Here is a 27,991-nt window from a genome sequence, read left to right on the forward strand (position 1 = left end):
ATGGGCAGCAATCACGACACGGTGCTCTTCAGCAAGGTAACATATGTTAAATTTATTGACTTTCACCTGGGTGAGAATAACTAAAGTTGAGTAACTTACTATATCGTGTGCACTGCCTGAAAACTGAAGTCAGGAATAGAATATGCAATGGGTGCATAGGAAAAGCCATTGAAGGTATGAAATGTTCATTCTACCACCAATGGCAGAAGAATGGGCATTTCTGAACAGTTGACCACTTACATTTTAAAACCAGCTTTATTTATTTGTAATTATCACTGTTACAGTTGCTTTCTGTTCCTGTCATTACTTCAACTTGTTAATCAGGATCCACCCCTCCCAAAAGGGCGAGATCCTTCCAAATGGTAAGACACTACATGTAAGCTGAACTATACAGTTCCTTACGACTGATGACATATGGCACCATATAGGGCATCTTACCCAGGCACAAATCACTACATAGCCAGAAGTGCCTGGGTAGCTTTCACTATAAAGTTCGTCATGCCTGTTCGGCGAGAATCCTAAAGTTAGGCAGCAGGGTTTTAAGCCATAAAACATAAGCAAAAGCAAAAAAAAAAAAAAACCACACACACACAAAGAAAAACATAAAATGCATAAAAATGACTGTTCACACTCTTCATCATTTTCATTTATTTCATAGGAAAATGCAGAAAAAAAGAGAGGAGATGAAATACTGGTAAGATCCAACATCCGGACAAAATAAGTCCCTCATTCTGCATTGTCTGAAGATTACTTCACTGTAGTCAGGGCTGCTGTGATGATGTAATGAAATCGTTTGACTATCAAGATGATTTTGAAGCCTTGGTTGGTCTTGCTGTGAAGAAGTAATTGATCCAAAGCCAAATGAAGCAAGACAATGTCTGGGGTACAGAGGTTGACCTCTTAATGCTTTGCAGTTCTCCAAACTCCCATAGATGTCTATTATCAGTCATCAGGAACACTGAAACATCAGAAGCCAAGAAGCCTCTAGGGGTTCCATGTCAGTCCCAATCCTGAATAAAGGAGGAGTGTTGGTCATATGAGTGATGAAGTGCTGATCATGAAACAACAATACAAATGAAATCTGATGGCAATAAGACTAATTGATAAAAGGTGCCAGCTTGAACGTCACCCAGATAAACAAACTCCATGGAACCAATTGAGCAATCAGGGTTGTGCTGGTAAGTTAAATACTGAAAGAAAATTACAACTGACACATATGCTATCAATTGGAATGTGCAATGTTTGAACACTGTGGGGGACTGGAAAGTTAGACTTGCTTCAAAAGGAGATGGAGAGAAGCTACTGTGATGTGCTTGGACTGGCAGAGATGCATTGGATGGCATCAGGAGAACTGTGTGGTTGCAAAGTCGTTTGGTCAGAGAACGAAAGGAAGCATGAGGCAGGAGTCGGATTCCTTCTTCACAAAAGATCTAGAGGAGCATTGCTAGGATACAAACTGGTGAGTGCAAGAACAATGGTAGCGAGATTCAAAGCAAAACTGTTCAACAACTTGGTCGTTCAGGTGTATGCACCCACACCAGAACGTATGGAGGAAAAGAATGAGCTATTCTCTAAAGACTTGACAAAGACACTGAAGGAAATACTGAAGGGAAATGTGTTGATCATAGGAGGAGATTGGAATTTGAAGGTCAGAACAGACAACAAAGGTTGGGAGAGAGTCATGGGAAGGTTTGGATATGGAGAAAGAAACTAATGAGGCAAGAAACTGCTAGAGTCTGCTATGGAGCATGAAGTGGTGATTTGCAACATTAGATTCCAACAAAAGGACTGTAGGAAGTGGACATGGCAATTGAATGATGGGAAGCCCAGGAACATAATAGATATGATCTGGATAAGAAGAAGATGGGTAACATTAGTACTGCAGTGCTGAACTTTCTTAGGAGTGGATTTAGACTCAGACCAGAGTCTAGTGATCGCAAAGACCAAAATGAAACTCAAGTGAAAGTTGAAGACGTAATTTAAGAAGAGATGTGGCGAGGCTAGGTTAGGAAGAAATAGGTCATGCATATGTATCAGCACTCGAAGAGAAGATTAGGAATGCGGGCACTTAGAAAGATAGCCACAGCAATGGAAAAGGCAATTGAGCAGACTGTTCCAGAAGATGAGAAGATCAATAAGAAGTGGATTATGCACGAGACACTGAAGCTGATGCAAGAGAAGAGAGTGTTGAAGATCAGAAGGATGTTTCTATGAAGGTGGACTCAGCAAAAGCGTTTTTATATTAAAGTGAGTTGAATCTGTGCGGGACCCTACAGTATTGTACAAACTCCCATTCTTTCCAGAGTAGACCTCCTTGCAATCTGCTTTCCTACGCTCCACATTGTAGAGGGCAGGTGATTATGGCTCTTGGCCCCTGGGTCACCCTGGCCTCCCTGATGGTGATGGGGTCTATACTTGCCAACAACTGGTTCAATGCCCATGCCTGATCCTGTCTCCACTTGCTGCCCTCCCACAGCTGCTGCTTCAGCAGGTCATTTTGCCACCAGAGGGCAGGTGTGTGTGCTCACAGGAGGTGTGGTGCTATCCCTCTAGGGTGCTGCTCTCAAGCTGGCTGGCTCTGGTACCAGGATGGGGCTGGCTAGCTCTGGCAGCATAGTGGGGTCTGGACCAGCACTCAGATGGTACAGCTGTAAAGAGACTGGGGGAGACATTGAGTCTTTTCCACAGCACAGCCCCCAAAACCCTGCCCATCACCCCACGGTGAGTAGCAACCCTCACTCCCAGGCCATGGAATGGCCTGTCCCAGGAGTGCAGGCCTGTGCCCCTGCATGATGGACCCCGCCTCAGGGGGACCCCTTGGTGTCTCAGCTACCAGGCTGACCACTGCAGCCACCACCACTGCCTCACATGATGGGCTTGCAGCCCAGGGTGGATGTCCAGCCACAGAGGGGTCCTGGCTCATGTGGTGAGTGAGACAGGTGCAGCCTGGCCCTCCCTGCATACTCCCCAACCATGCAGCCCATGTGCTGTATGCAGGGGATGCATGCTGACTGGAATCTTCAGATATGTCTGTATGCCAGGGGCGCACTCTCCAGGGTGTGTCTGGGGTTGGGCCAGGACCCCTGCAGCTGGCCTGCTTGGAGCCATGGCAGGCAGCCCTCCCCAGAGCCTGGGGTGTGCATTGTGTGGTGTATTTACTGGATGAGTCCCTGAAGAGATCCAGTGAGGCCTGGCTTGATGAAGCCAAAACCAAGATGATCACCAAGATGCCCTCTGTGAACTGCAGGTGCAACATTAGCTCTGCCTGTGGCATGGTCCCATGTTGGTCCCTCTCCAGCTGTGGCTCTGGCTCCAGGGGCAGTGGGCTAGCGTCCTCTACAGTGTCCACAGGGTTGGTGGAAGAGAAGCTGTCCTTGGCCTGCAGCAAGCTGTGCAGTTCCTTATGAGAGGGGCAGGTCACAGGAGCTGCCCTGGTGTCAGGGCTGCATCACATGTGCTGGCATGCCCATGCCACCGCTCTTTAACCTTGGCCCAGACCTGCTTCGTGGTCTGGGCAGGGTGGCCACAGTCCTGGAGGCTCCTGTCCAGGCAGGCATAACCAGGGGCATGCCGCCTCTTAGCTGTGGGGGTCCCAGATCAGCTCCTCATCAGCCCAGAGTGTTAGACAGAGGATCAGAGTATCTTAATTTTTAATAACTGTCAGAATTGCTGCATTGTTTTGGACATAAAGTTTGTCCTCTGATCTGTTAGGATTTGCTGAGGGACTCAGACTTGAGCAGAGATGTTCATGAGCTCAGACACCACTTGGTACTCATGGAATGTAACAGCATGGCTTTGGGGTGCTGCGTTGCATAGTCAACTATGAGGAGGATGAACCAATACCCAGCTGCTCTCTTCCCCAGTGGGCCAACTATGTCCACTACAATGGTATACTCATGAGCAGGAGGAGACAAATTAGTGGGGCTTTCTCCACCACCTGAGTTGCCGTGAGCTGGCACTCTGGGCAGGAGGCACAGAAGTCTGCCTCCTCCCTGGGCTCCTGGGCCAAAAGAAGCGGGACAGGATCTGAGTCTTTTCCCTTCCAAGGTGTCCTGCCAGGGGAATGACATGGGCAAGCCACATGACCTCCCTCTGATACAGTTGAGGCAACAAGAGCTGCTGGAGCACTTCTTTTTTGGCAGGTTCTTATCTACACTGTACAGGCCATATCCCGAAATTACAAAATGGGGGACCCATTCCACTTGATTGGGCCTATGGGCTCCCATTTCCTGTGGACACCTGGTCATATGCTCTGCTCAGGGCCTCATCAGCTCATTGCTACTCACCACATGGGTGGCAGGAGGTGGAGCAGCATTACACCATGCCGCTCTCCTGGCCCACTGCACCAAGCTTCTCCACAGTGGCAGAAAGTGGTGAACTCTGGTGCCAAGGAACTCCACTTCCTGCCTACATGAAGAAGTGGGATGCAGAAGCAGGCCAGTAGTGGGTCAGAGGGCAGAGTGGGCTGCTGAGTGCCTGCTGTCCACATGGTGAGTTAGCGTGGGGGTGATACCTGCTGCCTCTCTGAGTGCGGCCCTCAGCCTCCAGTAACTCCCTGTTCCTCCATTCTGGAAAGTAGAAGTGGCCACTGTGGGGTCCCCAAAAGTGCAGGGTCAAGGGCAGCCACCCCACCTCGTCCTATGGATGGGATGACTCCCTAATGTATATTGGCTTACCTGGAAATTCCAGTGGAGGATGCTGGAGAAGATATGCAAACTAGGCATCATGCAATGCTCAGTACTCAGAAGACAGCTTAGGCAAATGAATGAAGGCTTGTTGAAACCAGCAAGGGACCTGTGGCAACGTCTGCTTCTGTGGTGCCACCTCAAAAAGGTGGATTGATGCTAACAAGTCACCATCAAGTGGCATAAATATTTTTACAGTCATCCCAAGACAAGAAGCATTGGTGACTGCAGCTGTGCTTGAGCAAACTATGTAGCAGTACCATCCAGACTGGAGCCATGGAACAAAGAAGAAGTTCAACCTGTTTGTCAGCCAACTTTAAGATGTGCTTATCAAAGTGCCAGTTGCTTTGGGCTGCACATGATGTCCTGAAGTAGAACTGGTGTCAGGATTTTGCTTGGTGGTTGTTGTTGTTGTTGTTGTTGTTGCTTGGACAGCCTGCTGCAGGAGCAGAGAGGTAGCAACACAACTGTCACACGTATCTCCTGATAGGCAGACATGCCTATGTGTTAAATGTGAACTGTGACCAGCAGGACTGATAGCCACTGCAGGCCCTGGGCAAGGTAGGAGTGAGGCTTGGCTCTGTGCCCCCAGAAGGGGCAGTGCCAAAGGCAGAAGGGGTGGGTCCTAGGGCTTTCAGCCCTTTAGCATGGCTTTGACTGCAGCACTGCCTCCCACCCCCGTACGGCTGCACAGAGCAGTAAAGCAACATTGCTATGGGATTTCAAAGAGGCCCAGAGCTCCAGCCACTGCTGCAGCTAAATTTGGGGCCCCAGGGTAATTCCACCTTTTGCCCCAGCTGCCATGCCTGACTGGATGCACAGGGATTGTTAGCTATCTCTGTACAGGCCAAATGCAGGAACAGGAGGTACTCTGTGTAGCTAGGGTCTCCCTGCTTTGGATTGCTTCCATCTGTTTCTAGTACTTGCTGGAGATCTTCTGCTAATCTGAGCATGCCTTCCTTCTGACATCGGGTTTACCCTCTTGCTTTTCTCACACTCTGACTTTCTTATGCTGAAACCAGATTTACCCCCGCATATATCCCCAGCTCCTGTTCTGGCCACTAGGTCCAGTCATGAATCCATCCTTCAAACACTGCCACCTCTTAAATAAGAACAAAAATGAAGCCTTTGATGCTTGATAGGACTCAAGGGCCATTTTAAGTCACTTTGCGATATAAATGCCAGACACACCAACAAAGTAATATGTAGGCCTCAGAATTATGCGAGACAGTGATACGCTTCCTCTTATTATTACATCTGAAAAAGATCAACACAACCTCTAAGGCACAGAGACATCTTTTTGTTTTCCTTTCATTCTTCACCACAACCTTGATTCAGTGGTTTTGATCTCGTGCTGCAGAGCTCCTTGAAATATCAAGATCTACCTCCTCCTCCTCTTTGGGAATCATCCATTTTACTTACAGGAGGGGGCCAGGAAGAAACTAACTCGAGGCCATTAGGTTGAGGAAATAATAGACAAGGCTCACTATTCCTTCCTATTAGCTGTGTTTCGATTTTGGCTGTGCTCCCACAGAATTACATTTTTCCCACCTGTTGTATTCCACCACCAGGCATAAAGACAACTGCACTGGGTGGAGTCCTGCCCAGCAGTCTTTTCTGAGACACCAAGATTTACATCACTAAAAGGATCACAATGCATGTTCTCGGCCCCTGATCAGAGGAATAGAGTAGGTTAAGAGGAAGCATGTTATGTTGAAGGCATGACCCCCTTCCATACCCCATCACAGAGGTGGAAAGTAGCAAAGGGCTATGATATCAGTAAAGTAAATACTGAGGAATTAAGAAATTAAGTACCTTTGGCCAGGTGATTTCTAGGTTCCTATGCCTTACTGTGCCCCCTGTCACCATTCATGGTCGTTAGCTCCAAGCCCTTCTTAGCTGCACTCACATTCAGTTACCCTGATATGCTTTCAAATTCATGCTCTGCCAGTCCCGGTGGTACCCTAGCCAAGTACATTATTGTTCTGGATAAGGATTTTTTATATTTTGGTTTCAACTTCAGTATTAAGATATGCATTTTTTACTTCAGAGCTTGAGTTCTTGTTTTTGACTCTAGTTTATTCATGTAAAGTGTACTGTGATGAAATACCGCCTAATATTTTTGCTGTGTATTTCCATAATTCTATATTTTTGCAAATATACTGCCTCCTAGCCTATATTTAAAGTGTCATGAGAAGAATGTTCATGTAATGAATATTTGTGTGGTTGTTTATTGCTAAATCAAATACACTCCCCAAGGGGCTAAAGGACATGGACATATACTAGCATCAGAGAACTTCAAGTCAGTACATATGAATAGTACTAACAGATTTTACTGGTTGCCAGGAATTTCTTTCGCAATGAGATTTACAGAAATAAGCTCTTCCTCATGCCAAAAATCAAAGTCCTGTGTGTCCTGATCAATGACTAATAAACAGTAAACCTCACACAATATTAACTTCCACTGCAATGGGATCTCTCAGGCTTCCGGAGCTCCTCTCACCACAGCCCAACTGGCAGCCAGTTTATATAAGTGACACAAATATAAAGGTTATTGTAAACACCACCCAAATGTTTGTTCCAGGCTTGATGAATAGATCAACCCACAGTAAACGTCTAGCATAGCTATAACCTCTGTGTTCTGTTCGCTGCACCTGCCAGCCAAGCTGCCTCCTCATGGTGCTTCATTTGAGAAGGGAAGAGGACAAGAGGCCATGTACGTGTGCCATAAAAATCCTACAGTCTTCATTGTGGGTGTATGTGTGACCCAGTTAATCAAAAATTATGTGCAAAAGAATGGGTTGGTTAAACAGTTGGAAAATCATGTGAAGGGAGACCTTTATATAATGAGAGCCCTTCTTAACATGCGTACAACTTGTACTGTGTTTCTGTCGAGTTTGCATCTGTTATCTCTGGAATTTGATGTTGCAAGAGAAGGCAGGGGAGAGTTAACAGGAGAGGCTAGAAAGAAAGGTCAGTCTTCATTTGCTGAGGATAGGAGCCAGAGAACAGCAGAACTCCATATCAGGCATTAAAAGTGCTAAGTGTATTTTATCCAGCATGAAGATGAATTTGCTGAGATGTATCATCATCCAGATACTGTGGACATCCTATGCTTCTGGACAAGGTAATTAATGAATGAATTAAAGAATCAGGATCCTCATTCCCAGTTTACCAGGTAACACAGTGACTCACAGACCATGGTGAATAGAGGAATTGGTGACAAATAGAGGAGAGTGATAGAGAAAAGGAAGGTTAGTTAGAAAGCCTTACTTCTGTATTGTTCTAGAGACTATTTCCATGTGTCTAATGAAAGAAAGTGTAGTGCATTGCTGAAAAAGTTTCAGAGGGATTCAGAGTGCCAAAGTATGTTCCTAGTAGTTCTCTGTGTATTATCACTGGAATCTTGACAGCCGGCGAAGTTTACTAAGGTAAATTTACTAAGGTAAATTTTGTAATATTATGCTGATTGTAGAAGTTATGGGGTATGGGCCTGATATAAAGTAAATATGGGGAGAGCTGCCTTAAAGACACCAATAAATAGTGGTTTGAGCTCTATGGAGAAGGGTACATTTTAATTTTTAACTCTAGACTTGTTGAATTCTTTACCATAGAAATAGCCCAGAGAAGGCTGACTTTCCAAGAGATGTGGAGGGTTGCAAGCAATTAGTATCTTTCATACACTAAAGGGATCACTTGACACATAACTGTTAATGTGGGACAGGGTGGTTTTGCTCAGATAATCCACAATAATTGAACAGCTGAGTACTTTAAAACCTTTTGGAAGATGTACGCTTCTTTGGGCATGCATATCTGGATAACTGAATTCCATATACAGTGTCCACTTAGATCTGCAGGATGCAAGCACCCTGTGTTATCAGTTGTTTAAAATTTCCTTGGCTCAAATAATTATTTTGTATATTAGCATTAATTCCTCAGTAAGAATCAAGCGTGTGGAGCAGTTCTGAGTAGAGATTACCCCAGTGGGCAAGGGTTCTAGACAGGCCTTATAATAAGAGGAGCAACACATGGGGGTGTGTGAAAAATACAAGTAAGGAAGAACAAAGATAACTACAACATCATTGATTAGTTGCTTAGGTGAGTGATTCATGCATTTGAAGACTACGTGATTTAAAAAAATAATTATGTTGTTTGAAAGTGCTGAAATCCCCGAAGAATGTAGATGCGCAGTACACATTGCAATTAATACTAATTCTCCTTCATCTTCTAGGCATCTTTGAATACCTTTGTCATAATCGAATTGGTTAACATTTCAGCAGACCTCAGGATTTTTCTTTCACTGGAGCTAGATCTTCTAGCATTTGTGGGTGTTGGATCCAGTATAATTAAGGGATTTCTTTTTCTAAAAGACTAAGCAAACTGTAGTTGGGAACACTGGTGAATTGACCTCTAGACTCTCAGTACATCTAAAATCAACTTTCAAAATCATATAAAACAAGCCACATGTAGCTATTATGTAGCTATTAGTAGAACTATATTGAAAGAGCATGTTTAATCTTAATTTACAAGACTGAAGTAGATTCTGCCATGATAAGCTCATTATAAATGCTTAAATCAACGAGTTTACATTAGACGGTATTGTTTTCAAGTATTTAGTGGTTTTATTCAGATTCGGTTGGGGAGGGTTGTGATATTTGGACATTCACCTCCTGTTGGTAATGGAGATATGATACTATTTCCCAAAGGCTCCGTCTACACTACAAAAATAATTTAGAAGTTGCTTACTTCAAAGTACAACTTTGAAGTAAGCAACTTCAAAGGAGAGCATATACACACACCCTACTTTGAAGTTAAACATCGAAGTAGGGAACTACTCCATTCTCAGGAATGGAATAAGGACTTTGAAGTTGGTCTCCCTTCAAAGTAAGGGAAAATGTGCGTAGACTCTCTGCTAGCTACTTCAATGGAGTGCCTCACTTCAAAGTTAACTTCGAAGTTAGTTCCTAGCATAGACACACCCAAAAAGAGGCTTCTTTCAGGCTCTTTTGTACAGTACAAAAGCCAAAAGTTTTACTTAATGAAGGGGCAAAATGAATCCTTCTGCATCAATGGAAACTGGACAGAAACTCCAATTTGTGAGGGTAAGATGATCTTTTGTACATCAAATCCCATGGTTTTCTTTTCAGTGTTTCTAACACTAAGTATAACTGGCAGTAGGTAAAAGTAAATCATTCAAATATAATTTTTGTTGTCACATTATGTAGTACCAATATTTTGAACTTTGAAATGCAGAGATTTTGCTTTTAGAAATCTAATTATTTCTCATGACAGTTCAAAATCTACTGAACTTCTTGTTGCGAAAGGTATTTCCTTGAAATTCAACATATAGTGAACATTGCCTGACATTTCAAGACATAAAATTCGAAACTAATAAAAGCAAATACTTTTTCACCACACACACAGGAACTCATTGCCATAGGAAGTGACTGAGGCCAAGAAGTCAGCAAGAATCCAAAAAGGATTCAAAATTGATATGGCTTTTTCAATAATATAATAATTAAGAAGAGTAAAATAATTGGAAATAATATACAACCTCATGTTGCAGGTTTAAATCAGTCTGTAATGATGAGAGATCAAGCTAAGATTTAACAAGATGTGTGTGTGTGTAGTGGTGGGGAGGGCAGATACCACCTTTGTCTGTTTCTTCGCATCAAATGGCAATACTTTGTCACAAATAAGGAGTAATTAAATTACAATGCCTTGGATATTTTGGTCTGGGAGAAAAATGAACAAACAAAAAAGAGAAGAATTTCATGGTTTTCTATTTGCGAAAGACTGAAAAAATATCACTATCAAAAGTGTGCATTGCACAGAAAGCACTTGTGAAGTAAATTACCTTGTCTTCATTTAAGAGGGCTTCATTGCTTTAGTTGTCGGGGAAAGAAATGTTGACTAGATCAGAGTAGAATAGCCACATTTATTGCCCTAATGTAAAATTGCTAAAACTAGTAAAAGTGCAGCATATATTGGAAAAAAATAGCTTCTGATGGAGAAGTCAGACTAGATGCATTTAAGGTCAAATGAGCTTGCTTGCAAATACAAAGTTCAAAGGTGCAGTAGACCCTATGAATCTAGCAGAGTTGCTTCTCCATTCATTTATGATCTGTAGAAAGAGTTGGCAAGACAGTGGGTTAGTGGGAGCAAAAGGTAGAAATTCTTTGCTTGTTAAAGTTCTCAGTAAAGTTCTTTAGAAGAATCTATCAAGGAAAACAAATATTTAGACTAAGAAATAAAATACTGTATAAGTTGAAAACTTTCTCAGCCAATGCTTAGTGGGGCTGAGCAGACTGAAGGGTATTCAGATACCTTTCTCTCTCTCCTGAAGTGGGGCCACAAGTTGATAGTGGGGAAGAGGGGAAACACATGGTTAACTAAAAGCAGCATAAGGGCTGTTTTAAGTTGCGCTGACTGATGAAGTCAAATAGGAAATGTTCTATTCATTAAGATCTGGGGGAATGCTGTGAATTATAGCCCTATCCCATTGGTTCCAGGACTGACAACCACTGAATCTTCACCAATCCCAGTTAGAGTTAGTGTAAACGTTCTTTTGGATCACTCCAGTGGTGCAAGAGGACCTTAACAAGGGCTAAGGATATGGCCGCTAGTGTTTAATTGGAGTTGACTGAGACAGGTGAGAAGTTAAGTTAGTTCATGAAAAACATTTCAGTATGCCAGGTCCAAATTTAGAGCATAACGTGTAACAAGGATACCAGATGAGAAACACAAATATTGAGTTGTGCTAGACTTTTCCCTAGGCTTGTCCAGAGTATGATATTAAATTAAATGTAATTAAATTAATTTAAATTAAATTTATTTATGTGAAGAAATGCTTATATCACAATAACCACTACTACACCTGGTACTGGAAAATGCTCCAGATGAACATAAGTGCTCCTCTACCTTCTTATCCAGCCTCCTACAGAGTGTATAGAAACAGTCTAATTAAGATGCGTCAACATGCCTGAGCTTTTCTAGATCATGGAGTTCAATATAACTCCATATATGGAGTTCAACACAACCCATAAAAAGTACTTTCAATATTCTAACCCACAACCCTTCTTTCCACATTATATTTACAGTAACTAACTGAAATCAGGAACTGAGACCTGGATGAGAAGAAAAATCTGATGCAAGCGAAATATGAATTTTAAAATATAGCAAGATTGGGCTTTTAGTTTCTCGAAGGTTCGAATTTTACAGCTGTTGTTGGGGCAGGGAACAGTGATATTAGCATTTTTACTCTGAGTACCTAATATGATAATATATTACAATTATTGTGTATCTCAGTGCTCTGTGTTTATTTTAGATGTGTTAGGAAGGTGCACCCACTCCCCACCTGTAGCCAGACAAAGTCTCCCCCTTACAAGCCAGCTTGCTCGCTGCCCCCCCCCCACTGAGGAGCACACAGGGCACGGATACGGCTGCTGACAGCACAGTCTTTGATGCCCTCATTGAGGCCCAGATGTGCTAGCTTATCGTGACCCTGAGAAGCAGAAAGTACAGATAAAAGGCTAACAGGCCAAACTGTCAACTGGGGGGGGGGGCCCTCAGGAAATCACCCCAGCTGGCATTGATGGATTTGATACACACACACACATACCATCCCAGAAGAGGCAGTCCCCGCCCACACAAAAGGAATGTCCTGTACTCCTAAATTGCTTATCTCCTGTCCTACAAGTGCAAATTAAGTAAGAATTGCCCTTGTAACAAACTGGCGTCACAAAGACAGACCAGTATGATCTGGCACCTTAGATAAGAAAGAGAATACGTAACCAAAAAGGGTTATAAAAGGTGGGCCCAGCAGAACTCTAACTTTGAGTGCATTCCACCAACTACCTGCTGGTCGGGTCGGGTGATTGCCTCCCGAGGTTCGCAAGTGGGGACGCCCTACCTCGTATTCGTCTTTCCGCAGAATTGAGTGACCGATCTGGCTTGGCTACGCTGGTATCGAGAGACTCAGAGAGGGTAAGATATACCTATGCTAGGTCTCCTTTTTTTGTGCACAGCTAAAGAATTAGAGCTCTGTAACTAGACTTCATTGTATCAAGATATCATTGTGTTAGATGGTAACAGATATCTTTGTATTGGATTGTAACGTAACTTGTTAACACCTGTACTTTGCTAGCATATAAGAAGTAGACAATAGCCTTTTGTAACCGCACGCTTATAACTGTAGCTTAAATAAACTTGTAACTAGTTAAGATCTAAGCCTGACTGCTGTTAACCCTTTTGTCACTGCAACACAGCCAGCATAACAAAAAGAACTTTAACTGTTTGGTTACCACAGCCTGGCCATAGGTGAGAGTTCTAGGAGCTCCCTGCTCTAACAGGAAAAACCTGGGTTGTTTAGGACCCAGGGGAATCCATCACCCTGTTTTGGCTGCTTGCAGCGACGAGCTCCCTGCTCTCGCAGTTTTAAACTCGGATGATAACAAGGGCATAGTTGGTACCTCACCGTACATTACCCGGCCACCGGCTAACACCACCCCATCTCCGTGTGCACCTTCTATTCAAAATGGAGACATTAGTTCTGACCAGCTGCCAATATATGCAGCAGCTTCTTCAGTGAAATACACTGTTTTCATGGAATGACAGGATCCATAACTATCACATTTCACTTAGGAAAATGGACACAGGGTGCATATAAAATTATCTTTGTGGCATGAAAAGGATCATGGTGACTGCACAAGTTACATGGCTTCGTAAGTGTCTGTTCAATTTTCCCCTGTACTATATTTGCATAGCCAAAAAGCCTGCATATGTAAATAGACCAAACAATTTAACATTCACCTTATTTAATTCAGTTTTCTTAGCACATGGAAGAAACGTAAAATGACAAATTCTGAATGCTGATTTAGAAGCCTGATGGAAGTGACTTTAAAAATAAGTTTCAGAAAGCAGTATGTGTCTAGGCATAGTTATGGGACAACATTCAATGCTATTCAGTATGAATACACAGCATTTCCTTCTAATTCAGTGTCACATAATAGTATAGTTAAAGATCCATTAAATCTCATAGACATATTAATGAAATATTATAAATATATAATAATGAACTGAATTAGGTATGTAAGAGCCTAGATATTCATTGAAACCTCAAGCTAAAAGGCTGGCCAGGATTTCCTTTATTAACTCAAGCCATTGAGGGTGAAAGGGGAAAAAAATCCATAGAAATTTGATGAGATGTCTTGTGAATGCAGATTTTCTATTCAGCACTTTCTGACACAAGTACTGCTTCTAACCACTGCTTCAGAGTTAATTGGAACATGATTAAACATACATACATGCTGAAGGGTTGACTAGATCAGTGTCCGAAGGCAACAGTGAGGCACCACCACTCTAAAATTACAATGAAATCTTATGGTGTAGTGTTTCAGAATACGTTCAGCAACATATTTTAAAATCAGTCATCAAGGAACATGAGTTCAATAACCATAACATGCTCATATAATAAAGCAAATTCTATAGGACTAAACAAATTTCCAACATATTAAATAATCTTTCATTAGTTTTTCAAGAGAAGTGCAGCGTTCCCAGAAGTTATGAGGAAAAACACTCTGGAAAAAAGATGGAAAGGTATAGATAGAATTGTTTCGACTGCTGAGCACTTTATAGAATTTTGTTATAACTGAGCCCTGCATTTAGATTACAATGTTAAGAAGGGAAAATACGTTATGGGGGAGCCATCTGACTAAAATATTTGTTAGATGTTATTGAAAAGTCTGGGATTTAAAAAAGAATGTTTTTTATCGAGGATGTGAGTGACGTATGAATAAATTAAGGTGATAGCTAAACCAAGTCAACCACACCAGAGCACCAGGCTATGCCACAAACAAGCCTTTCCCAATGCTCCCAGGATTTTACCCCGTGACCCTGCTCGTTGTACACGGTGGATCTAGTCGCAACGGGGTTTTCAGGGTGTGTGACTAGTGCCACTGCAAGCTATGTGTTTGCCCAAGGAAGAACGACAGACAAGTTATTAAAGTTTAAAAAAGTCAACAGGGATTTATTTAAGGAAATAGAAGGTATGGCTTATCACTGAAACTAACCTAACAATTACAAATCTAAATTAGCCCTCGCCTTTCTAGTCCTAGCACAGGATTTTAATGCCTATTAGGCTAATAGCCCTCAAGCAATGGAACAACATAACCAAAGCAATACTATCTAGCCCCTTCTATTACTTACTGTGCACTTCGGGGCGACCATGCTATTCTTCTTCGCGTGCTGTAAAAATGGAAATGATTAATACAGAGCTATATATTTTATTTATTTATTTATTCCTGGCTCTTCCTAAGGTTCGCCAGGTCGCTCAACCCTTGGCCAAACTACCTTGGGGAGCAGATTTTACTAAGTAGGGAAATTTACCTATGCTAAGCTAAGCTTATTCCCTTTATTTAAATGGGTTGCCCTGCTGGCCAAACAGGGGAGAGCCCAATTTATGCGGGGTTTGCCTACAAAGAGGTTATTCCCTCTAAATTACCCAAAAGGGTTACAAAGAATACCAGGGTTTTGCCTTTATTGGGTTATCCCTGGCCGCTCTACCCTCCTAAATAGGGGGGAGCTTATAGCTCTGATATCTATAACAATATTAATAATCCTATCTAATCTTCTATATGCATGCGATAGTTTTAGGCTAGGCCAATAAGATTGGCCTCCTGTGCTTTTCAATAGTAGACTAGAAAGCGGGGGTTACAAAATTTAAGACGCAAACTGTGGAATCTGGGGCAGTCCCAGTCCACTGCCTAAACCAGTACTGTATACTCGGATTCTCTAAGTACAAAGCAACAGTAATACACTGTAAACTTAAGAACTGCAATTAGAAACAGTAAACATAACAAGAAAAAGACTAAACCTACATCCATATTAACATAAGTAACAACATGCAAATACACAACATAGGCAATAGAATAGACACATCCAGTTGCTCATGCTGGTATAGGACCTTTAGATGGTAAATACCTCCTTTCTCCCACTGTGGCGTCCGGGGGCCGGGCCCGCAGGTCTCTTCAGAGGCTGGGAAGGTATGACGCTCACGGCGCGCTTTTACGGCTGCCGCGGATAGGCCAGACAGGAAAGAAAAAGGAGGAGGAAGGAAGACCAGGAGGAAAAAGACCGGCTTGGTACACAAAAAACCTCCTGGATTTTAGAACGACCTTGGTTGTCAGTCACCGGCCTAGGCTTGGGTCGGTGACTGGAAGGGCAGGGTCGCTGCTGTGGTTCTCCCGTGCAGGGCACCGTTGTTTAGGCGGCGCAGTCTGCCGGGTGAACCCTCCGGATAAAAGCACCGGAGCCTTTCAAATGATTTCAGCTCTTTATATGCTGGAGCTCTTCTGATCTTCTCTTCTGGTCTTCTCTGGCCTACGGCGACTAGCGAGCGACGACTGACACGCCGGTCAGCTTCGGCTCTTCCGCCAGTGATCTTCAGCTACGGCCAAAGTCCAGCTCTAAACTCAGTCCTTTTTGATGTCTTCTTCGGTCCGCTTCCTCCCGAGGTCGACGACGGACTGACTGGAAGGGGGCTGCGCTCCGGAATTTATGGAGCCAGGGCGGATCTGGTTGGACACCTGTACGTGTCACGTCCGCTCCTGCGTCGCCCCGGCAACCAGGACGCAGTTGCTCATTGCCTATTCATGAGCATTCTAAGCTAACCTATCAGATTAAAGAATTTTAAATCTTAACCTCGTGAATATTTATAACCTAATGAATATTAATACCAACTGACACCACCTAACGGTTACACCTATACACTTAAATAGACCTATACCTGTACAGTAAATTAAACCCATTTTCTGAGGTAAATTTTTTCTGCTGTTTATTTAATTTTAATGCGGTCTGATAGGGAAACATGTCACCACTGCTATCAAAGCAGATTTTATAAATTTAAATGCTTAGTTTTAAGGCTATTTGGTCAGGATGCAGGACAGTCACACAAACACCACAGCCCATGGACAGGGACATATAAATCACCTCAGAGGAGGATTTTTCTACATTTTTGAGAGAGTTACTGTAGAAACACATGGGAAATCCTGGTTCTTGCAGCAGCTAGCTTGTGATCTCAATGGACAAGACAAAAATGATATAGCTCATGAACAAAGTGAGCAGGGTATTATTTAACTAATGGCAATCACTTTCTCATCTCCGTGGGCTATAAATGTGGTAAAAAGAGTCTCAAATATCTGGTCTTACTCAAATCCTTTCAGGAATACAATTTCTCACCTGGGCTGCAGATTTCTGGTGTGGTCTACATCCCTTTGATATTCCACTGAAGCTGATGTTTTAGTTCCTTTTGTCCTTCATGCAATTCATCATTAACGTGTTCCCAGTTGACTGAAGCTTTCCTGTTCTCTCCTTCCATGGAAATTGTCTTATGTACGATAACCAAGATGCTGATGTCCGCCTCAGTCTGCCTAGCCATTCCTGAATGGGACTGTTGCTACTGGACTGAAAGGCTGTCCAGAGACTTTGTTCTTTCTCTTTCTGGGAGGACAGGAAATTCTGGAAGCGGTGAGGAAACTGCTACAGGCATACAGCTCTTTCCTAAAATTCTGGGCTGATGCAGCCAAGGTAGCCTAATCACATACTTAGTATCCGACTTTTTCATCTTAACTAAGGAGCATTAGGTTGTGTAGAAAATTCATGGCTTTCTGGCCCTATGACAGCTTTTCTTCTGACTTTACGGCTGCTTTTCATCCTCCATTTCCAGGATATTCAAGAGATGTTAATCATTAAAAAGCTGTAGTTTAACTCATTATGGGATTTTTGATATGATCCCATGCCCCACTTTTTGCTTCCTTGTGCCATGTGTCTCATTTTTAATATATGCATATTTGGTGGTGGCAGCCATTGTGAAAACAGATTGAAGTTATTTTTGATTCATTTTGTCCTTCTGGAAGCACTGCAACTGAGTGAAGCTTTCTGGCCTTTTCCTCATAAAGATAACATGTTTATATTCATTTAGTGCAATTTTAAATAAAATATAGCATTCAGAGGTACAACATCTTAATGGCAGTTGTATGCAAAAGGGTTGACATGCATGTTCTAGAGAAAATAAAATAACTCAGTTATGTAATAATAATTTAGACGTGTACAAGTTTACAAAAATCTTAGTAATGACTGAACCTTCTACAACTTCAGGAAAAACATGTAAACAGTACATTTCTAAATCTAGTAAAGCATTATTGTCAGTGGAAAAATGAGAACTCTTAATACAAACACAGAATCCTGAATTTTGAGAGCCACATTTTTTTTAGTAGCTGTCCTTTACTTTGGTATGTCTTTCTTGTTCAATTCACACTCATTTACATCTTTATTGTTATTCTTTGTCTCAGATTTCACTCCTTCGCTTATCCAAACTTTTCTTTAGCCTGTGTTCTCTTATCGTTATTTTACCCTCAGTCTTTCAATAAGCAGATACCACGATAATTCCAAAGTTCACAACACTATGGGGTAAATGCAGCGTGCATCCAATACCATGCATGGAAAGATGGTCATGGAGAAAGTAGGTGCTGCCCATGGAGGCACTTTTCAGTTCTACCCATGAAGCAGCAGTTGGGTCAAGGCCTCTTACCATCTGTTTCCATGCTAGTCATTGCTCAAGGCACAATGGTGATATTAGTCAGGCAGGGATGACTGACCCAAAGAATTAACTAATTTCAAAAGCAACCCAGAATCAGGTCTAGAGAAAGTCTTACCATTGGTTTCTACCGTTAGTTGTTAATGAGAAGTATAATGCAGTGTCAACTTTAAAGCTATAACACAGCATTTTCTGGTCAATTCCAATATGAATAGAATGCTTTTTCACTTTTCCTTGCGATGTTTTCTGGTCAAACACAGCACAATGAAAGCACTCTTCTGTAACATTTGTGATCTTATAGCATATAATATAAATAGTCACTGATGTGCATATTTTTATATCGATACTTAATTTCAGAGGCTGTGGGAAAATGTGGTCGCCCACCCGTTATTGATGGAGGAGATATCTTGGTCTTTCCAAAGGCAGAATATGTATCAGGTTCAAGACTGGAATACAAATGCCAACGTTTTCGTAGAATGCAGGGTTCCGCAATTGTCATCTGTGAGTCTGGCCAATGGACAGACCCGCCAGTTTGCTTAGGTAGGTACAAATAATCCATGATACTAAAAAGAATTGTCATAAGTTATAAAGTTGTGATATTTTTCATATTATGGCTCAAGTCAGAAATCAATTACACTGATGTAGTACCAGAGTAATTCCAACAACGTAAATGAAGTTATTCCTGATTTGCACCAGATATGTGCAAGGAAATCTCATGTTCTTTATTGGGAAATTAGTGTAGATATTCCAAAACGAAAAGATTAGAAAATGGCAAGCGTCCACACCACGATAGGTATTTAGAATACTCTGCCAAAATATATCTTAGAATCTGAAACAGCATTCAAAAGAAGTGAAAAGATATATTCAAATATACTACGAGTAGAAAAGATTTCAAATACGGCAGATGCTGTGAAATACAATTCAACAGGATATGGAAAAGCATGAGGAATATCAGTCATAGTTTTTAAGTACTAGATGTAGTCGGGATGCTGGCATGACCAGCAGGTGAATCTGTTTTTGCACAGGGACAACTGTAATTGGCAGAAAACCTACGTAGTCAGCTCAACACCACCCTTCGTCCAACCTCCTCATGCTTAGAGTGAGGGGTAAGGAGTGGCTGGAATAGATGGTGATACAGCGATCCCCAATGGTGTGTGTGTGCGTGTGGTGGTGGTGGGGGGCGGGGGTTGAATTTACAAGGAACTGATCATGTCACAGGCCTGTGTATTCTGGACCTGCCTTCACAGCTCATGACTAGTCTGTCATGTGCCTTTTCTCTTGTGCTGTATCAACTACCCAAAGTTGGAGAGGGACGACAATAGGGAGACAGATAAGTGAATGTACATGATCGAATAGGCCAGATATGTACAAGGAATAAAAAATGAATATAAAATACACAACTCCAGTTTTTGCTGCCAGCCCCATTAAGTGATCGTAATCAGCTCCAGAAGATTGGCTGCCAGTGTTTCAACTTTCTGTTTGTGCTCTTGGTAGCCTTCTCCAAGTATGCTAATGTGTTGGCCAGCTATGCCTAGGTTCTGATCCACTTGCATAAGCTGAATGGCACAAAGAGGTTATATGGTAAAATAGATTCTAATGCTATCTCTCTCTGTTCAGTCTCCTCTCTGTGCCTTTCCACAGTATTCTTCCAGTTAATATGAAAGCCTTCTTCTCTAGAGCATCTTCTTGCTCTCTCAACCTTACCATCTCTTGTTTTCATTTCAAATGTTCCCTAAAAATATTGCCCTGCTTTATTTAGCTGTGTAAAACAGGAAGGCACTGGGTCTGTCTCAATAAAATTAGTGAATCAAATGTTCAGTGAGACAGTCACATGTACACACTGAAATATGTTTTTTTGTTTCTAGAGCCATGTATAACATCCCCAGAAGAAATGGCAAAACGCAATATTCATCTGAAATGGACCTCAGAAACAAAAATTTATATGCAAAGTGGAGACTTGGTTGAACTTGAGTGTAATAATGGATATGTGAGGGATCCAACATCTTCTGCATTTAGAGTAGAGTGTGTTCAAGGAAAACTGGAATATCCTAAGTGTAAGAGAAGAGGTAAGTAAGCTACAATATCGGAGAATCATTTGACTGAAAGATTTCTTCATTTTATTCTGGAATTCTCAGTTTAAAAATAAAATTGCATCATTGTGTCAGATGCAAGAGAAACACGTGGAAAAGCAAAGCTCCTGTGCCTGATCGCCTGCTATCTAAATAGAACAGAGAAAGTCAAAGAGATGAAGCTATCATGCAAAACAATCCCTTTACTACCTGAATTGATATGATTGCCTTCTGACATCTGGTCCTCTTTATATTACCAGTAAAGTAGAATAATTTTGTAAATTTTCTTGTCTAACCTAAATTCTGTGGATGATCCAATTCCTCCTTGAGGCTGCTGATTTCCACTCTCATATACATTAATTTGTTTGCCCTCTGAAGCTGATATTTTAGCTCCTTCAGTCCTAATTGGAGCTTATCACTGTTAAGAAAATTCTTGTCGGGAAAACTTTCCTGATCTTGAGTTCCTGTGAAACCCTCTATCCATGAGGAGCAGTTTGCTTGTCACGTACTTTATCTTCCTGGCCTTTCTTCACTGTGAAGACTAGAGACTTCACTAGACTTCACTAGAGACTTTCTTGTTCCTGCCCCAACAAATGTTTATCTCAGATGGCAAGTCCTGTCTCATACCTTTTTTTGGTAACTACCAGCTTTTTCTTTAATTTCTATCTTGAAGTCTCTACCTCCATTTTCAGATCGTTTGAACTTCTTTGTCCATCTTTGCTGTTCCCCATCTTGGCTGTAGTGGTTAGCCATTATTCAGGGTCTTCAATCTTGATTTTTTTATTACGAAGAAAAATTGGGAATAGAGTTGGGTTTACTATGAAGCAGCTTTTTTCAATTACAAAGAATGTACACCAAGTCTTGTTTCTCTGAATGCGGAATGAACAAACAATGGGCAGAACCATCTCTGCTCAGAAGTCTAAGTCTGCCTTCACATTCTGCACGTTGTCCAGAAAATAATCTCACTTCTTTTCCTCAGGGCCAAAGGTCTTCTCTTGCTATTCACTGGATTTCTGGTAGCTTGTGACTCAGTCACAGGTAGCTGCACCAATTTATCCCTAGCTCCTGTGTTGATCCATGCCTAAGGACCAGGGCTGTACAATAGTCTTGAAGGTGTGCTTGTGTGAGACACAGCTGGGCTTGGCTTCTGAATTGCCTTTTCCTGGGCACTGCACCATTAACTCCACTTCCAATATTCCCTCCAATTTTTCCATTCATGTGTGGATAATTTTCCATCGATGTCCAGATTGTTATGTACACTGAGGCATGTGCACTTGGTGTGCACTACCAGTCAAAACAACTAACGGTCTGTGGACACCCTGCTAATCAGCCATCGTCTTTTGAATCTCTCAGGAGTGGCCGCACAAGCATACAGTGTACTTGGAACATTGGTCACAGCTAATAGCCTAAGTGCCATCTGCCATGAGGGGCTAGCTCATTTCCAGGGATAGCCCTTGAAAGCTGAGCTGATCAGATCTGGACCAGTGAGATCTGAAGGAGTGGGTCTGTCTCAGCAAAGTCCTCACCTAATAAATTATTGTGTTACTCTTTAAAGTGCTTTATGACTGCTTTTTTTGTTTTGTTAGAATACAGACTAAGATAGCTCCCTCTCTGTTACTATTGGACCGGTCAGAGTAATACAAGGCCACAGTACAGGTCCTGGTTATCTTGAACTCAAAGCCTAGGCAACACCTTGTATCGACTGAATAATGCAGAGAGGCCGAACTATAAAATAGAATGACTTGTAGGGGGTCTCCCTGTGCTCATCTGGGTCCAACCGTGGTCAAATTGTTCTTTTACGCACTACAGCTATGTCTACACTACAGAGTTTTGCAGACAAAATTGAGGTTTCATAGACGAAAGTCCTGGTGTGTTTACACACAAAAAGCATTTTGTAGACAGAAACTGTCAACAAAAAAGCTGTGTAGACGTTCTGGGGTGGGGCGAGGGCTCTTTTGCGGCATGAGCTGATCAAAAATTGATCCGCTTTCATGTGTAGACAGGATCTGTTGACACAAATTTTGTTGGAATATCTTTTCTGACATTAACTTCTCTCGAGAGATGCTTCTAGTGTAGATTACTGTTGTTTTGAAAGCTTCCATCAGTTGGAGTTCCTCTTGTTCTTCTCCTAACAGTGTCCCAACCGGGGCTCCACCACACGTGCACTTGCCTCTCTTGCTCCTTTGATCAGAGAGCTCACATAATCGTGTCTGTTCAGCATAAATGTAGATCCTGTGCAGTCCCATGTTAACTAGCACTGTATGAGCTAATTGCCCTCAGTTCCTTCTCATGAAGCACGAAGCACCTTTCCACATGTAGAGTAATCCATTGGCTGATTATGACTTAAGTTTGGGCCCATTTACATTAGTCCAATTGTTGGCAGCATGATCCAAATCAGGGGTTAAGAAATTGCAAATGGCTTCTCACTTCCATATTCACACAGGTTATTTGCATACTCTCAGCAGAAAACAAGCAGTTTCGATGTAGTTCTGCCAGCAAAACCCCCCTCTGTCACCAAGTCCCTTGTCTCTGATATTTTTCAGGGATAAGGAGCTGGCAACAGAGGGGTTTTTGTCAATAAGACCACGTCTATGTCTGCTGAAAATATGCAAATGAACTTTGTGAATGTGCAAATGAGTGACTATTTGCATTTTTATGAACCTTCTTTTGCATCATGGTGCCAGCAGCCAGTCTGAATCTAGATGCAGCCTTGCTGAGTGACACAAAAAGGCAGATTTTTAAATCAGATCTGACTGACTATTGATTCACCTAGTCCCTGTCTCTTCTCTGCCCCTGCCCATAGTGACACCCCAGTTATTTCAAAAGCCTTCTTTTTCACTTACTTCCCATCTTCCCTTTTCTCATCACATCTTTTGCAAGAATATTTCCCTGTTTTTGTTGGCTAAATAAATCATTAGGATCCAGGGTATGTCTCGGTGTAGTTAGTGATCAAATTGCAAATGATATGTCCATATACATGTACTAAAATTCTACATTTCTCTTTCCAGAATTATGCATCACTGCCCCAGAAGAAATGGAGAAAAACAATATTGGTCTGAGATGGACCTCAAAAACAAGAATTCAGTTAGAAAGCGGAGAGTTTGTTGAATTTGAGTGTAAAAATGGATATGTGAGGAATCCAACATCTTCTGCATTTAGAGTCCAGTGTGTGGAAGGGAAATTGGAATATCCTAATTGCAAGAGAGTAGGTAAACAGATTCTATCTCAATGCAGTTATATTTCCAATTATACATCCATATGGACATGCTACAATTATACATGTCTCTTTCCAGAATTATGCGTCACTTCCCCAGAAGAAATGGAGAAAAACAATATCGGTCTGAAATGGACCTCAAAAACAATAATGCAATTAGAAAGCAGTGAGTTTGTTGAATTTGAGTGTAAAAATGGATATGTGAGGAATCCAACATCTTCTGCATTTAGAGTACAGTGTGTGGAAGGACATTTGGAATATCCTAATTGCAAGAGACCAGGTAAGCAATCACCAATATCTGGTGAATCACTGGGCCAAAAATATTTCTTAATTTTTATGGAGGAACTTCAGGTTTAAGAACTACAAAACCACCATTGTGATGGGTGCCATACCAACTTGCCGAAAATCCTTTTTCCTGACCTAAACTACTTGCAATCTAAATAGGGAAGACAAAGACTGTGTCTAGATTAGCACCCCCACCTTTTGAAAGGAAGATGCTGATGAGACACTTCAGGATATGCTAATGAGGCGCTGCAATGAATATGGTGATAGTTGTGGCACTTTGAAAGTGCTGCTTTTGATCGTGTGTGGCTTGTCTACATGGGGTCCTTTTTGAAAGGATCCTGCACACTTCAAAATCCCCTTACTCCTAGAACCAATCTTACCAAGAATTGAGAGAAGGAAATGGTGCTCCTGACAGAGCTGTTCAACACCCTATCTGAAAAAAAAAAAGTGAACAGTGACTTGGCAAAATTTGCAGATGGTACAGTATTTATTTTCAATAGTGAAGTACAACTAAGACTGCAAAGGCATTTTACTAAAGTTGGGTGACTGGACATCTTCCATTCCAATTTCATTTGCCTATCTTTGACTTACCACGTTTGGCCTGAGTATTCAGCCAATAGTTAAAATCTTCTGTCTTATTTTTCTGTGAGATGGAAAAAATGGAGTTAAAAACCAGGTGTTTTCAAGACACAAACCAGGTGGGGGGCAGGTGATCCAGGAGAGGCTTGGCCCTTCCCAGCCTCCCCTGTGCCCCCCACACACATGGAGCTCACAGTGGTGTCCACAGGACTGGGTGCTGCCTCACGCCTGCTGTCATGCCTACATGCCAGGACCGCCATTCTTGGTATGTCTGGGGTCAGGCCAGCTCCCTTCTGGCGATCTGCCTTACAGGCATGGCAGGTTCTGGCAGCTCCCCCTGCCACAGCCCTGGGGTCTGTGGGTCATCCAGCCTCCATTGAGTCTGTAGCATGCTGTCACCCATGCCTAGGGGCTGCCTGCAGGGACCAGGTGGGACACTGTACCTTGCCTGTGGTTCCATGTGCTTGTACCACAGCATGAGGTCCCACCTGAGCTAGCCTGGTGATGCTTGAAGAACACCCTATCTGTGCCCACCTTCCATGCCCCAGGGTGTGTGGTGCACTGGGTACTTACTAGAGGAACCTCACCCAGCTCTGAAGACAGGTGATGGCCTGTCTGGTGGAGACCAACTGCAGGGTGATGATGAGGGTGCCGCTGCTTGCCTCAGACCCCATCTTTGTCTCTGGTTCCTGCAGGGCTTGGGTCCCAGGGTGCTGCTCCTCCTCCTCGGGCTCTGGCTGCAGGGTAGGCCTTCTGTTTTGTAATATTTGTGATCTTATGGCATTTATTATAAATAGTCACTGATGTACATATTTTTGTATCTCTACTTAATTTCAGAGGCTGCTGGAAAATGTGGTCGCCCACCTGTTATTGATGGAGGAGATATCTTGGTCTTTCCAAAGGAAGAATATGTGTCAGGTTCAAGACTGGAATACAAATGCCAACATTTTCATAGAATGCAGGGTTCCGCAATTGTCATCTGTGAATCTGGCCAATGGACAGACCCGCCAGTTTGCTTAGGTAGGTACAAATAATCCATGATACTAAAAAGAATTGTCATAAGTTATACAGTTGTGATATTTTTCATATTATGGCTCAAGTCAGAAATCAGCTACACTGTTGTAATATCAGAATAATTCCATCAGAATAAATGAAGTTATTCCTGATTTGCACCAGATATGTGGAAGGAAATCTCACATTCTTTATGAGAAAATCAGTGCAGATATTTCAAAAAGAAAATATTGGAAAATGGCAAATGTCCATACCATGACAGCTATTTAGAATACTCTGCCAAAATATATCTTAGTTAGAATCTGAAACAGCATTCAAAAGAAGTGAAAAGATATATTCAAATATACTACAAGTAGAAAAGATTTCAAATATGGCAGATGCTGTGAAATACAATTCAACAGGGTATGGAAAAGCATGAGGAATATCAGTCATAGCTTTTAAGTAGTAGGTGTAATCATGATGCTGGCATGACCAGCTTGTGATTCTGTTTTTGCACAGGGACAACTTTAATTGGCATAAAACCTACGTAGTCTTCTCGACACCACCCTTTGTCCAACCTCCTCATGCTCAGAGTGAGGAATAAGGGGTGGCTGGAGTGCATGGTGATACAGTGATCCCCAATGGTGTGTGTGCATGCATGTGTGTGAGGGGAGGTGGGGGTTCAATTTACAATGAACTGATTATGTAGCAGGCCTGTGTATTCTGGACCTGGCTTCATAGCTCACTACTAGTCTGTCATGTGCCTTTTCACTTGTGCCCTATCAACCACCCAAGCGCTGGGGAGGGACAACAATAGGGAGACTCATCTGTGAGATTTACATGATCGAATAGGCCAGATATGCACAAGGAATAAAAAATGAATGTAAACTACCCAACTCCAGTTATGAGAATTGAGTAGCTGCAATTGTTCTTTAAATCAATGTTTGCTGTCAGCCCCCACAGTGGGAGGTTGATGGAAGAAACTCTCTCAGACACTTTTCTTACTCCTCATGGCTGTGAGGAGTACTGGGGGTTGACGGTGGTGCCGTGATCAGTCAGTTAGAATGGCTCCGTTAAATGCTCTTAATCAAACCCCAGAAGATTGAATGCCAGTGTGTCAGCTTTCTGGCCATGCCTTTGGTAGCCTTCTCCAAGTATGCTAATCTCTTGGCCTGCTATGCCTGAGTTCTGATCCACTTGTGTCAGCTGAATGGCACAAAGAGGCCATATGAGCCGTGTCTACACGTGCACACTACTTCGAAGTTAACATCGACGTTAGGCGGCGAGACGTCGAAGCCGCTAACCCCATGAGGGGATAGGAATAGCGCCCTACTTCGACATTCAACGTCGAAGTAGGGACCGTGTAGTCGTTGTGTGTCCCGCAACATCGAAATTGCGGGGTCCGCCATGGCGGCCATCAGCTGAGGGGTTGAGAGACGCCCTCTCTCCAGCCCCTGCGGGGCTCTATGGTCATCGTGTGTAGCAGCCCTTAGCCCAGGGCTTCTGGCTGCTGCTGCCGCAGCTGGGGATCCATGCTGCATGCACAGGGTCTGCAACCAGTTGTCGGCTCTGTGGATCTTGTGTTGTTTAGTGCAACTGTGTCTGGTAAGGGCCCTTTAAGGGAGCGGCTTGCTGTTGAGTCCGCCCTGTGACCCTGTCTGCAGCTGTGCCTGGCACCCTTATTTCGATGTGTGCTACTTTGGCATGTAGACGTTCCCTCGCTGCGCCTATTTTGATGTTGCCAGCCCTGGAGGACGTGTAGACGTTATTCATCGAAATAGCGTATTTCAATGTCACTATATCGAAATAAGCTACTTCGAAGTAGGCTTCACGTGTAGACGTATGGTAAAATAGATTCTAAGGCCATCTGTCTCTCTGTTCAGTCTCCTCTCTGTGCCTTTCCACAGTATGCTTCCAGTTAATATGAAAGCCTTCTTCTCTAGAACATCTTCTTGCTCTCTCAACCTAACCATCTCTCATTTGCATTTCAAATGTATCCTAAAAATATTGCCCTGCTTTATTTAGCTATGTAGAACATGAAGGCACTGGGTTTGTCTCAATACAATTAGTGAGTCAAATGATCAGTGAGAGACTCACATGTGTGTGCTGAAACTATGTTTTTTTGTTTCTAGAGCCATGTATAACATCACCAGAAGAAATGGCAAAACGCAATATTCATCTGAAATGGACCTCAAAGACAAAAATATATGTGCAAGGTGGAGACTTGGTTGAACTTGAGTGTAATAATGGATATGTGAGGGATCCAACATCTTCTGCATTTAGAGTAGAGTGTGTTCAAGGGAAACTGGAATATCCTAAGTGTAAGAAAAGAGGTAAATAAGCTGCAATATCAGAGAATGATCTGACTGAAAGATTTCTTTATTTTATTCTGGAATTCTCAGTTTAAAAATAAAATGGCATCATTGTGTCAGATCTTATCTAAATTCTGTGGATGATCCAATTCCTCCTTGAGGCCACTGATTTCCACTCTCATGTACATTAATTTGTTTGCTCTCTGAAGCTGATATTTTAGCTCCTTTTTGAAAGCTGAGCTGACCAGATCTGGACCAGCTAA

At 42.5% G+C, this 27,991-nt stretch overlaps 1 protein-coding gene across 1 annotated transcript; it reads left to right on the top strand.

Moving 5' to 3' along the window:
• Nucleotides 1-27,986, top strand: LOC142017943 (coagulation factor XIII B chain-like). The gene is given in 8 exon segments (XM_075003299.1): nucleotides 1-36; nucleotides 13,143-13,278; nucleotides 13,281-13,354; nucleotides 18,627-18,819; nucleotides 20,145-20,345; nucleotides 23,357-23,557; nucleotides 23,642-23,842; nucleotides 27,549-27,986. Coding segments are annotated over 8 exon segments (1,251 nt in total). The 3' UTR covers nucleotides 27,758-27,986.
• Nucleotides 27,987-27,991: the final 5 nt, after the last annotated feature.

This window comes from Carettochelys insculpta, chromosome 9 (genome assembly GCF_033958435.1).
Source record: "Carettochelys insculpta isolate YL-2023 chromosome 9, ASM3395843v1, whole genome shotgun sequence".
NCBI classification, from domain to species: Eukaryota; Metazoa; Chordata; order Testudines; family Carettochelyidae; genus Carettochelys; species Carettochelys insculpta.